This window comes from Zonotrichia albicollis, chromosome 4, assembly GCF_047830755.1.
Source record: "Zonotrichia albicollis isolate bZonAlb1 chromosome 4, bZonAlb1.hap1, whole genome shotgun sequence".
In the NCBI taxonomy this organism is placed as follows: Eukaryota; Metazoa; Chordata; class Aves; order Passeriformes; family Passerellidae; genus Zonotrichia; species Zonotrichia albicollis.
Genome location: NC_133822.1, coordinates 45,679,854 through 45,692,951, shown reverse-complemented (window position 1 = coordinate 45,692,951; position 13,098 = coordinate 45,679,854). Strand labels below are relative to the sequence as shown.

The following is a 13,098-nucleotide window of genomic DNA, read 5'->3' as shown; positions in this document are numbered from 1 at the left end:
TAGTGAAAGCATTTCTTTATATACAGAAGTGAAAGACACTTTGCATTTTAAATAGCTTGCAACATAAACTAACAAGACGGGACTCAGTCATGACTGTGGCCTCTGCCTCTCAGTACAGAGGCAAGGCAGTACACTTGCTCCCCCAGCAGCTTTGTTGCATGAGTCTCCTACCACTTTCCTGAAGCTTCTGCACATGTGGAGTCTGGAGACAACCAGCAGGGCAGCTGCCCTTGCAGACTCTCTCATTTTCTATGTATAGTTTGGGGAGGAATTAAAGTTGTTTAAAGCCCCAGAATCTCTTTTGTTTTTCATGGTTGATAGTAGTGGGGCAAGCCTAGTGACAAGGTGCAGGGGTTTTGGTGGACCTGAGCTGAAAGCAAGGGATGTTTGCAGTGTCAGGATACAGTGGCACCAGAGAGAGGCTTTTGCCAGCTAGGGGAATGAGAGGGAGAAACCCAGGAGGTGTAAAAAGCCACTACAGGGTGTGGAGTTTCAAAAGAATTGAAAATTAGGCATTTTCTTTAACATCTCAGAAGAAAAGAGGAGGCTGCAAAACCACTCTCAATAACATTATGGAAGTGAAGATGCAACCAGAAGATTGAACAGTGGATCTCAAATTGCTGTAATTTAGGTCTTTTTGTTGTAAGAACTACTGCAGAGTAGTGGTTTTGATTTCAATAGACACAGATGTATCACCTTGAAATCTTTGTGCTGGATTAACTCTTTCTTGGTACATTCCTATACCTGTTTACATATAAGCCTATTTTTCAGATACTTACATGCATTTGAGAGGATATAGATGTTTTACTGTTATGCGTTTCTGCATATGTAATGCAGAAATGAAGAAACTGCTCGAGTAAAATTCATGGTCAGCTCAAATTAGAAAAGATAAATCCAGTCTCCAGCACAATGTAATTATGCATTTCCATGTTGCATACTTCACAGAAAAAATAAAAATTAAAATATCATGAAGTTAAAGAAAATGGTAGAGAAGGCAGGGCTTACATTCCTCTAAATGAAATCAAATCTTTCTGGTTATGGTTTATCAGTTGCAAAGGCTTGAGGAAAAAACTTGCTTATAATTAAAAACTTTTTATTTTTAAAATATAGCTGCTTCTTTTAATCGATTGTAGCAATGCAATAGTAAGATTCAATACGGTGTGATGCAGTATGATATAAATTGAGGGTTGTAGTAGTATTCCATTAAATATTGATCTTTCGGAGAATCTCAATACAAAATTAAAATCCCTGTGGGGTGTTTCAAGTACTTTGAAGCAAACCAATTCTTCTTTCTCTTTGGAATTCAGCAGCTAAATCAAACATGAGAAGCTTTGGTGCTTCTTTTGACTCAGCTTCTTCCTGAAGCATTAGCCTCTAGTTGGAAAGCAAATTCCTCTCTTAACAGTAAAAACTATTATTTACAGACTGCTTTAGAGGTAATAATTTGTCCTTTTTTTCCTGCCCCTAGTGCCACAAACTTGTCCATATAAAAGCACCATTTCTTTCTCAGTATTTTTTCTTAGTGGTTCAGTGTTTCTGAGTCAAGGTCAAGAAGAATCATGTAGCTCCTCAGCTGATGTCAGTAAGGTACAATGTTTTCCATCTCTCATGGAAATAGCTTCCACCTTTCCAGTAGGCTTCTTATAACCTGTGGAGAGAGTTTCTTAAGCATACAGTGTTTCCTGCCTGCACTTCAGAACTCCCTTGCAAGAGAGATGTTAGCTTCCCGTTATATTGTCTGTAGTCACAGTAAGAACTTTTTTTCACATTGAGCTACCCACAGCTCTGTCATCTGGACTGAACAGCTTTGCAGAAGAGAATGTAGTTTTCCCAGAGAAAGTATGGATATATAGCTATTGCCTTGATGGACTGTTTACAAATTCCTCTGACTTGAAAATTAGCAAATAATGTTCTTTTTGCCTTCTCACTTTCCTCCCTGGAGAATGGCCATAGGATATTTCCTCTCAAAGAAAATCCAGGTCAAAAGCTAGTGGAAAAACAGAAAGGCCAGTACTTGTCCCAGAAACAATAATATACTGGAACTGGATATCACACTTTTATCATGGAGTCCTCTTTTAGGACCATACAGGGATGATTCAGAGCAGTGGATCTTGGAGTTAACATCCCACTCTGACTTCCTCTTTTTTCCTGTTGTTTCCAGGCTCAAATAAACCTGGTTGCTTCAGATGGATTGAGTCACATCTTTTTTTATGACCACAAAACCCTAAGCTTATTTTTATTACCAAAAGCAAGAGTGTTTGGCATAATCATGTCACTCCATATCCTGAAAATCACATGTATGGTCTGCCAGAGAGCCCATCAGTTTTCAAGTGTCACACTTCTTGTTGTGCTACGGGCAGGGAACTTACTAAGAGGTCAGTGATAAAATGTCTCAAACCAAATTTCATTTCAGGCAGTTCAGCCCTTCCAAATAGAAATGGTTTGGTTTAAAAAATACTATTCTTCCAGTCTCACAGGCGATTCTGTCTATCACTGACCTTTCCCCCCAATCTCATCCAGGTAAAATGTTATTTATGTTTCTAGTAGAGAGTCCATCCTTCACTAGCATTCGGATATTTACATGAGACCCAGCTCCTCAGCTCACAAAAATCAAAGCTGTTGGATTGGTTTCATTTGAGCTATGCCAACAGAATTTCTAGCTAATTTCAAAAGTAGAGAAATAATTGCTCAGTATCATACAGTTTGGAGTCTGACCTTTTTTGTTTAGATGTGGCTTTTGGAGAAGAACGTTTTCTACTTCAGAGATGAATCTTCCTTCTTTCCAAATCCACACAGTGTTGCATGGCCCTCGCTGTATTCAAGGCTGAGTGAGAATGTGAATGCTTTCATGTTTCTTCTGTCCCTAACCACTATAGCTGTGTACATAGCTACTCTCTAGCCTTGCTACCTTTTCAGAGATCCAGCAGCAACCTATTGTTAAGAAATGCTGAAGGTTTCCTACAACACAAAAAACCACAATTGCAGAAAAACAACATTCCAACAAAGAACACATCTTATTCTGGCACTTCGTCTGTGCAAGCAGAAACTTCATACAGCAAGAACCTTCATTCAGATAGGGCTCTTACAGACAAGTACTCTGTTTACTGTAACATGCAAATAATTCTGGATGAATGCTCTGTATTGATTCTTTATTTTCACATTCTCAACTTTACTTTCACATTTTCCAAAATTTTTCACTATTTGACTCATCACTTCTGTCTATTTTTCCCTTCTTATCTAGGAAAGAATCTGCCCAGAATAAGATCTACATAGTTAATTATTGTTCATATGGTTTAATAATGGTATGAATTACCTTTTACACAGTGAAAATACTTCTGCTTTCTGGTACAGGAAAAAAATTACATCATGTAGTATTTTAATTATGTATAAAATCTAAGATAAATGCTGTGTCCTTTAAAAAATTGGTTATATGCAATAGACAAAGCTTGCAAGCAGTACTGTATTTCTTTGTTTTTGTATTTCTTTCTAAGCAAACTAAAATAAACTTGCAATCAATTTGGTTCAGCCAAGCTTTATTGCGAGAATGAATAAAAAGGAAATTGGTCTCGGGAGGGAGGGAAAAGGAGGAACATGCATTTGCTAATGGCATGGTGGAAACTTTGCTTCCATATTCATTCTAAAAAACATGAAAAATGTTTGGCATATGATTGTAGAAAGAGCTCATCCACAGCACATGCTCTTTATCACAGTAGTCCTACAGAAATATGTTGCCAAATGCAAACAATGCACAGCATGTACAACCAGGTTTGATATTGCCAAGATTCTTAAGTTGAATGAATGCGTGACTTGGCTTATTTAATAGCATGTTTGCCTCCTTGTGCCTCTTTAAGAGCCCAGTCTGAGCCCAGAAGAACTATCTCTTCACATCAAGATGATATTTTGTTTCTACTTGCAGGTTTTATAACAATCCTTGCTTGTTATAGTCCAAGGAGCTTCCTTCCTACTTCCATTGCTTGCTTGCTGATTTATAACATCTTACTGAGCAACTCAGAAAGTAGAGATATATATGAAAACTGCATATTGGAATTTCTGCTGTTTTGCTTGCTTTTAATGGCTCTAAAATAGATTTGAGGATCGTGTCTATTTTAAACTGCTACTTAACGGTTTGCCTCATTTATGAATATTACATTTCTTCTTTCTAGGCTCTTAAGGATGATGATGCTGAGACTGGGCTGACTGATGGGGAAGAGAAGGAAGAAGCCAAGGAAGTCGAGAAGCTAGGAAAAATACAATATTCTTTGGATTATGACTTCCAGAACAATCAGGTTTGAAACAACCAACCTGTAATATTTCATTTCTGTGTGTGCAAGTAGAGAATGCATTTAGTTAAAGCAGATATTTCCAAAATCCTTACTACTTGCTTGGACTAAAGGGAGAAAATAAGACAGAAAATTCATTGCAGAGGTACTACTAAATTGGTATTGCATGCACTTGGACTTTATATTACACCTTTAATCAAAAACTGAATATCCAGTTTTATGTAATGATTATTAATAACTTAAATTAAAACATCACCAACTAATGTCAATCCACATAAATTATGGAGTTTGCATGCAGTCACTAAAATGTAGTTTCAGCCTTCAAGTATTTAGAATGTAAGCAAACCCAAATGAAAGGAAAAGTAGAGGGAGCTAAAGGTAAGTTGATTCACTGGGTCTTTTAGAAGGTTGGTAAGATTGCTTTCTCTCATTGCACACACAAATGTGTGCTTTGCTGTAATAACTAGCTGCATCAGGTTCTGTTGCTCTCTATGAAAGTACACTTCCCAAAATTCTAATCTGGAATAAAAGTTCAAATAAAAAGGTCTATACACAAAAAAAACAGAGGAAATTTGGACGAGAATTTAAGGACTGATACTCCTTCAGTGCTCTGCTCTGAAGCTGGTAAGACTAACAGCAGAGTACTGAAGGAGTAGACACTGTAGTGTGTAGTCCTAGAGTTGACCAGCTTAACAGGTGTGGCCACATGCTGAACGTATTTTATTCCCCTACCCAGCCTCTTTGCCAGGGATCAGTTTTGTCAAATAAACCAATTCACAGCCTCACATTAAAATTCACTGTGTTTAATTTTGGCCCAAAACACACCAACTCATCTGAGTTCTTCATTTCTACTCTGTATCTTTTAGTAAACTTGAGAACACGTATCCTGCATTTAATTTTTTGACGATATCAGTCAAAATCACATCATTCTTTCCTGTTTAGGGAAAGAGATGACTACTGAAGGTAAATCTCAGGTAATTCCTATTCATCACCTGAACTGCCTTCCATATGTACTTGTGATAAATTCCACATTCATATTCTTTATTTGATGCTGTTCATAGAGCATGGTACTCCTACTTGTTGCAAGGCAAGGACAATAGGAGAAATTAAGAAAAAATTCTCTATTCGCAGGAAGGTATTTATACACAGCTATGACCTGGCATAATAAATAGTATTTTCCTTTATTTCAACAATCTTCTGACTACCAATGGTTGTTTTACAATGCAGGAGCTAAAAAGAGATTTGAAGCCTTTCAAGAAACTGTTGCTAAAGGAGCTTTTCCTCAACTCGCAGAGCAAATTGCCTGGCCATGTGATAAGTCACACTGATCCCCCTTGAAATCAGTATGAAATCAGTATGAAATCAGTATGAAGTGTAGACCCTTCAGAAGCAGAAGATTTAATGAGGGGGAAAGGAAACACTGCAAATGTGTTCTGAAAAATGGATTTCAGTTTTCTTAGACTATGAAAACAAATTTTCTGTGTGAATTTTATTAAAGGGTATGTTGATTTTATGAGCCATATTTTACAAAGGAAAATAGGATGGAAGAGCCACAAATCTGTACGTCTGTATTTAATTAAGATAATAAATTATCTGAGTTGTGGATTTCTGTTTTATTGTGCTGCTCTGAACTATTTAGCAGCTTAAAATTTCAAAGGATAGATGATGTAAAAGAGTAGGAGAGTGGATTCATTTATGTTAGTATAGTGCAATGGCATGAAACTACAGTCCCGAAATTTGGCTAATATATTGAATAGGGTTAAGAATACAAGATGACCAATAAACTCTCCAGAGCACTGTGCCTCAGTTTTAGAGAGAGAAATTGTAAAGAGGAATTGAATTGCTTTTCCACTATGTTAACTAAAAATCATAGACTTGTTTTTCACTCTTTGATGTGTAGATCCTGAGCCTATTCATGTATTTATGAACTGATGCATCTAGAATAAAAGTGGGACACAAAAGAATCATTTCATACAGCAAAAGGAAAATGTTTCATGGAGCTTAAGAGTCCAATCAATGAGAGAGCATGCAGGCCATACTGTGAATTTAAAGCTGTCCAACTTTTAAGTCCAGCTTAGAGGAGTCTCTTAGAAGCCAGAAGTTTCTTCCACAGATTAACTACATTGTTCTATATTCCAGTTGATAGAGTTCCTGTTTCCAATTTTAAACAATTCATTCATGAGAGAAGCAAATATATTGTGATTGAAGCACTGATTTAGAAGAAAATATTCTCAGATTTCATTCCCAGTTCCTAATATCTTCAGAATGACCTTGAAGAAACACTTCAGTGTTTACTTTAGTTTTGCATCTATGAAACAAGATTAAAATTGTTTTCTTTTTCTCAGCTGCATTATGCTGATAAGGCCTCATGCAGTCCGGAGTGTCTAGATTACATGACATAACATGACATAACATAACATAGCATAAGCCTTGATTTATAACACAAAAAACAGCCAAGATGTTGACGAGTTCCATCTGTGCTTCAGTCTTATCTTTGAAGTGTATAAGAATTTAAAGATACATTTTTCCTGTTTTGCAATGAGATTAAAAATTGTTATTAGGATTTAGTTACCAAAGGTTCATTTTCTTGAGATATTTTTTGAAAATGCTGTCCTTAGTTTACTGCCTGGGCCCATTCATGTACATAGCAAGAGAATGTAAATATAAGGAAGACTGCAAGATTCATTTGTTTTCAGTAAAGCTTTGACTGAGAATTTGCATTTGATTTTATCACCTTTTGTGTTTGGCTGGGGGAAGGTTACATGTTGGGGGTTTAGAATACAAATTTTGTAGTCAAAATTAGACATTCTTGATTGTTTAATAATGTGATTTCTATTCATGGTGCGCAGCAGAGAAAAATAATGCACAAGAGGAGAGAGCAATTGAAAGTTATTTGATTGCAGTCTTTAAAAGGATGAAGTCTGTATTTAGCTGTAATCAGCTGCCCTTTGAAAACCTCTTTTCTGCTTTAAAACAGGCTTTGTACAGTCTGCATCTGCCATAATTGGTTTTCCAAAGTCAGTAGTGTTGCTTCATTTGCCTTCCTTAAAGGGGGGGTGGCAGGGAGAAGTGAGGGAAGTCTAGTTTCTCCTAGACCAGAAATAGAGTCTGCATATGCATTCCTCTGTTACAGTATTTCTATAGATATCTATTTGAAATTTCATTCTGCTGTTTTTTACTCTCTTTTCAGCTTCTGGTTGGAATTATTCAAGCAGCTGAGCTGCCTGCATTAGATATGGGTGGTACATCTGATCCCTATGTGAAAGTCTTCCTGCTGCCTGATAAGAAGAAGAAATATGAGACAAAAGTCCACAGAAAGACCCTTAACCCTGTTTTCAATGAGCAATTTACATTCAAGGTAGTTTTTTTATAATTATTGATATTTCTTAATTTAACCACTTTGTATCTCATGCTTGGCTATGAATTTAGATGTCTTAGCTAATTGATAATTGCAGGAAAATTATTTTTCATGTGGTAGAAAGCCATGATACTCAATCTTGCTATGCAATACAGGATCAGAAAGGTTTGAAAGGCACAGTTTGGTTTTAGGCACTCAGATTATCCTTATAGATGGCAATCTGATCCATGTTTTATGGCTGGATAAAGCATACGAGAAATTCAGAAAACAGTGACACATCAACAAATGTCATGTAAATTTCACTAGACCAATGTTTTCTTTAAATATCTGAAATTTATGAAATTCAGGATAAAATTCCCTGAAATATAAATTAAAACTCAAGGGACGTAAATGGGTGAAGGACAATATAGCAGATTAATCTTGCTAGACTTCATCACAGGAGTTCTTTGCCATGCTACTTTATGTATGAAAAGAAATCCTTTCTCAGGTTTAATAAAATATGAATTAAATAAATGTAGGTAAGCCTTACATTGCAGTATTTACATCGTTCCAGTGGTATCTATTAATAGTGTTTTTCTAAAACTATGGCCAAATTCAAACCCCAGTTAAATGGAGTAAAGGAATAGTGTACAGCAGGTTTCACAGGGCTTCTCCTTATATACATTCCTCTGCTGTTACTTCAGGCCTTTCTCTTTGTGCCCAATCTTATAATGACAGCTCCAGAATGAAAACAGGAACAGTGAAAGACTCAGGCTATGAAATCATTCAATGAGAAAGATATCCCTGTAGGCCACAACTACTACTGCATATATAAGCTTATTTTTTCCTTGAAGATGTTCATAAAAGTAATCTTTTGTGGGGAGTTATTTCTTTCTTGAGCTTTCCTAAGAGAACATTTAAAAGAAAACCGAGTTCTAAATTACGTATTCCTATGCAGCTCACTAAGGCAAAGAAAGAACAAATAATGCTGTCATCTAAGATGAAGACACAAGTTATAAATCAGATCAGCCACTTCTGGACTATAATGTCCACTTGTTGTAAGTCACATCTTCAATATTTAAATTTTATGCTCCAGAAAATAGGTTTTTTCCCATGCCAGACCTGACAGAGTGTTTAGGTGAATCTCAATATGGTATTTTCATCCCCTGTGGTCTGTGGTCTGTACTTGAGAGAAAACCAGCAGAGCATGCCAAGTACTGTCGTTGTTCTGAGAACTCCAGTGACCATTTAACTGGAACTGCAGCCATAATAGCAACTTCTGTGGGAGCTGTTGACAGTGTCTCATTTACTTGTGCAGAGCTCTGCTCCTGTGACCCACTTCAGGTGGTGCACAGCTCCTGCTGGCATCCTTCCCATCTCTAGCAGTGCTGCCCAACAGGCAGCCCAGCCTGTGCTGTTGCCTTCTCGCAGGGCACAGCTGCCTGCCTTCCTCCCAAAGTACAGCTAATGGGAATGAGTTGACTTGTGTTCCTGCTGTGTTGCATCTTGAGCCCTGAACCTTAGTCCTTCCCTCTTTCATTTCTTTTTCCCAGACATCCATGGTGCTGTTCCAGGGTGCGTTTGTCAGACTGCAGCTGTCTAAGTTGTGTACCCACACGCAGTGCCAAAAGGAACCGAGAAATCCTGCCCTACACCAGCCTGGCAGAGGGAGGTGTTCCTCCTCAGATCCAGAGTGGGAGCAGGGTTCATGGCTAGAGGGCTAGTGACCCATCTGTGCCTGAAAAACACTCCTGTATACATGTCCTTTTACCAAAGTCTCACTGACTGATTATGTCTGAGCAGAGAGCAGGGAGAGGAAGCAGCCCTTCACAAGAGCTGAGGCCATCCTTGATAGTCCAGAACAAAGCTGGAGACTGAGGCCAATTAGAAGTAACAAATGAAGGAAACATTTAGAAAGGGAGGTAGCTAAAATGAGCTTTACTGAGATCAAGTACAGAAAAGTAAATAATGATGTAGTCTTTGTATTCCAAGTGACCAAAATCCATTAAGTGGTATTGTAAACTAACAGAGAAATAAACTTAAGAACATTTTTCTCCTCCTGTTTTCCAGGCTGTGTAAAAATAAAACTAACATTATTTAGAATTTTTCCCTTCACAAACCTTTGCCCTTTCTAGGTTTTTAGAAGCTACAGATAATTTAGAGAATGGAAAATAGATTTTGCTGTAGTACTTACTAAGATACACAACCCTGTACTACTGAAATAGTGGGAGCTAGATCTGGCTCTCAAATTGATAAGCTTATTCTAAATGTTATATAAGAAGTTATGTAAAGGGAAAATTACTACTTATTAGTTAGTATTTTAATAAGCAGATGGAAGCTGAGCAGTAACGAAAGACAACAGTCCTAGGGTTTAAGCAGACAAGAACATAGAGGTTAACAAGGCCAGTGGTAATGCCATGCTTTCACTTTCTAATTAATAAAGAAGTATTTACTGAATCCCATGGAAACCATTTATGCTTGTAGGATATATTCAGATTGACTAAGTGTTCCTACAAATCCAAACAATTCCTAAATCAGACCTTTTCAGACACAAACTCAGGTGTAGCTTACCGGAACTGCTTGTCTCCATCCCAGTATTAAAATTGTGACTCGTGAACATCCAAACCACAGCATCTGTATGAACCACATGAGAGCAGCTGAAGAATTAGTCAGAACTTGGCCTTCTGCCACCACAATTTCTAGTTACACATTGTGACTTAAAAAGCACCCTAACATCTAACATGTGAAAGATATAGTATTGAAAAATATGCCTTGGTAAGTAATAGGTATTGGTACGGTAAGAGACATATCCAGTGTCTAATTACTTTGTTTCATATACAATAAGCCAGTTCTGGTTTTTTCATGAGTCTGGGAGCTAGCCATCTCTGAGTGATGACAGGTGATTTATTGAGGAAAAAACACCATTGTGTGAAAAGTTCATGTGTCTTCAGTGCAAGTAATTTGGCTTCTTGTTTCAGTTTCATCACCCACAAAATGATTTGAAGTAGAATGAGAAAAACGCAGGAGTGATGAGTGAGCTGCCACATTGCTCTATTGAGTGCCAGAACCTTGTCTCAAAAAATACTGCATCTGGTGACTCTGAAACAAATACACCTCATAATTTTCTCTGCAGTTCAATTTACCTGAGATGACAGCTGATAAACCAAAGAAATAGATTTGCATTGTAGTGGACCAATCTTTATTGTCTCAGATGCAGAGTTTGTCATTTCCTTGTCTTTGCAGGTGCCATACTCTGAGCTGGGTGGAAAAACTTTAGTGATGGCAGTTTATGACTTTGATCGTTTCTCCAAACATGATATCATTGGGGAATATAAAGTTGCAATGAACACAGTGGACTTCGGTCATGTCACTGAGGAGTGGAGGGACTTGCAAAGTGCAGAGAAAGAAGAGGTAAGAAAAATCACTTTTTTTTCCTCCCAGAACACTTTTTACCTCACCTATAGAAACAGACAAACCAGCAATATTTTTTTTTTTTGCCGAGACAGCTCCCATCTGTTATCAGCAGTCCTCAGATTTACTTTGTCTGATAAATTTTTGATAAGCATCTTTTCCAATACTCACTGAATACGACATTCTCCTCTGCTAATTCAATCAATCTTTTTGATACTCTATGCAACCTATTAAAAATGTTTTCATGAGTTTGACATTTTCTTGAATTGCTGCATTTTGGGTACATAGAATTTGCATTTGATTATAAGTGGTGTGCATTTAGGTTTCTTAGTGATTCTCGAGGGTTTGCATCTCAAGACATCTCATTGTGCATGATGATAATGATAGGGTTTCACTGAAATACCTTACAGTTCTATTGAACTGCTATTCAGTAATATCCTTTGATTAGAATTATGAATTTTACAAAAACCTTGGAATGGCATCTTACTCAAATATTTATTACCTTTTTTATTTTCCTCTCATTGTCAACATCCCTTGGATTCATTATTTATAAGGTATAGTGCTACATGTACACAAAACACTTCTTGGAAATATTTCATCATCAGATTGTGCATCCTATGAGCTTGTTCATACTGATACATCCAACTTTTTGCTTATTCTAAGACTATTTTTCCTTCATTTTTACATTATTTTTTCTTTTGATTCATAGACAGTACTTGCCCACTCAGAGTGCATAACATGCTTTAATTCTCTGGTGGGAGGAGAAGTAATCATGAGTCTGAGTTTCTCATCATCTAATTCAGCTAATAAAGTGCTTTGGATTCAAATCTTAGTTTCTGTAATTAAAGGGACAATCTCTGAATGAAATCTTTCCTTCTCACAAGTGATGAAAACCTGAGTATTGATTTAGACTAAAAGTGGTGAAAACAGCATCATATGCAGAACCACGCAGCCTTCTCAGGTTTTCAGAAATGGTAGATTTCAGTCTTCCTTTTTGAGTGTTTGTTTTAAAGACTGTATTTTCAGATGGCTTTTTTCAACTGCTTATTGATTTGAAAGCCACTGCTACATTAAGAGTGTTCTACATGGCATTGTTTCATAGTGGCAGTATTTGCAGCAGTATTTGCAGGGCTCTCTTTCTGCAGGTGACATCAGTGCCCTGGTATATGGGGCATTTTTCTTCCACTCTTAAATATGAAAATTAAAAAAGAGAAAAAGAAAGTTTTCAGTTCAAGGGCCCTGTTGTTTTAAGCATCCAGCATACGAAAAAGCTGAAAATGTGAAATTGGGGTGTATTAATCCTTCCAAATTTTATTAAGCAGCAAACTGGTTTTTTATTACACGGCTGTCTGTGCTTTCAAAGTGTTTCATGCTTTTCTGTTTCAAAACACATAAAATAAGCCAAACTATGCAAAAAGGCATTGTCACTTTGCCTTTGTAGTATAACATTAGGCTTTTAGAACATAAACAATGATATCCCTATATGCAGCTTACAGATAACATGCTACAGATTAGTGTGGGGTTTCATCTGCCTTATTGCATAGAAAGTTGCTTCTTAAGTGTTCTAGCTAAGATCCACAGTAAGACCTCATATAGTCACTTGGTTGCTTTCATAGAATTCATACCCTGCTAATATAATATGATTAAAACCTTGCTTGAAATGGATATTGAGTGTGCGAGCTACATCCAGAAATGCATTCTGAGGCAGAAAATACTATTTATTAAAACAGAAGGAGATAATTAAAATAAATAATTCTGGAAGTATTTGGATATTGGAAGAGTATTGCAAGATCTCTGAATAGTTTACTGTAGTGATGAAATCTAGGTTTCCCTCATCTTTCTTCAAATTTCAGGTACTGTTTATGCAGAAGAACCGCTGTTATTTTTATACTTTTTCAATGGAACCTTTTTGAAGTTGCCACCAAAGCATGGCCATTTTATTTATAAGAAACTAGGCAATATATAGGATGTGAAAGCATCATGAAAAACTATGCTTAGACCAACTCCTCAAATATTTTTTCATACTACAGGAGGTCTCGTGTTTTATTTTTGCATCTCAATGCTCAAGCA

At 36.8% G+C, this 13,098-nt stretch overlaps 1 protein-coding gene across 7 annotated transcripts in view; it reads left to right on the top strand.

Annotated features, from left to right (window-relative positions):
• The window catches only part of SYT1 (synaptotagmin 1), a 336,909-nt gene that overhangs the window by 256,252 nt on the left and 67,559 nt on the right, over positions 1 to 13,098 (top strand). For 6 of the 7 annotated variants that reach the window (XM_074539685.1, XM_074539682.1, XM_074539683.1 and 3 more), the window contains 3 exons: positions 4,164 to 4,286; positions 7,471 to 7,638; positions 10,861 to 11,028. In XM_074539685.1, coding sequence (XP_074395786.1) covers positions 4,164 to 4,286; positions 7,471 to 7,638; positions 10,861 to 11,028 — 459 coding nt within the window. The remainder of the gene's footprint in view (positions 1 to 4,163; positions 4,287 to 7,470; positions 7,639 to 10,860; positions 11,029 to 13,098) is intronic. The other variant, XM_074539687.1, reaches the window with a different exon arrangement.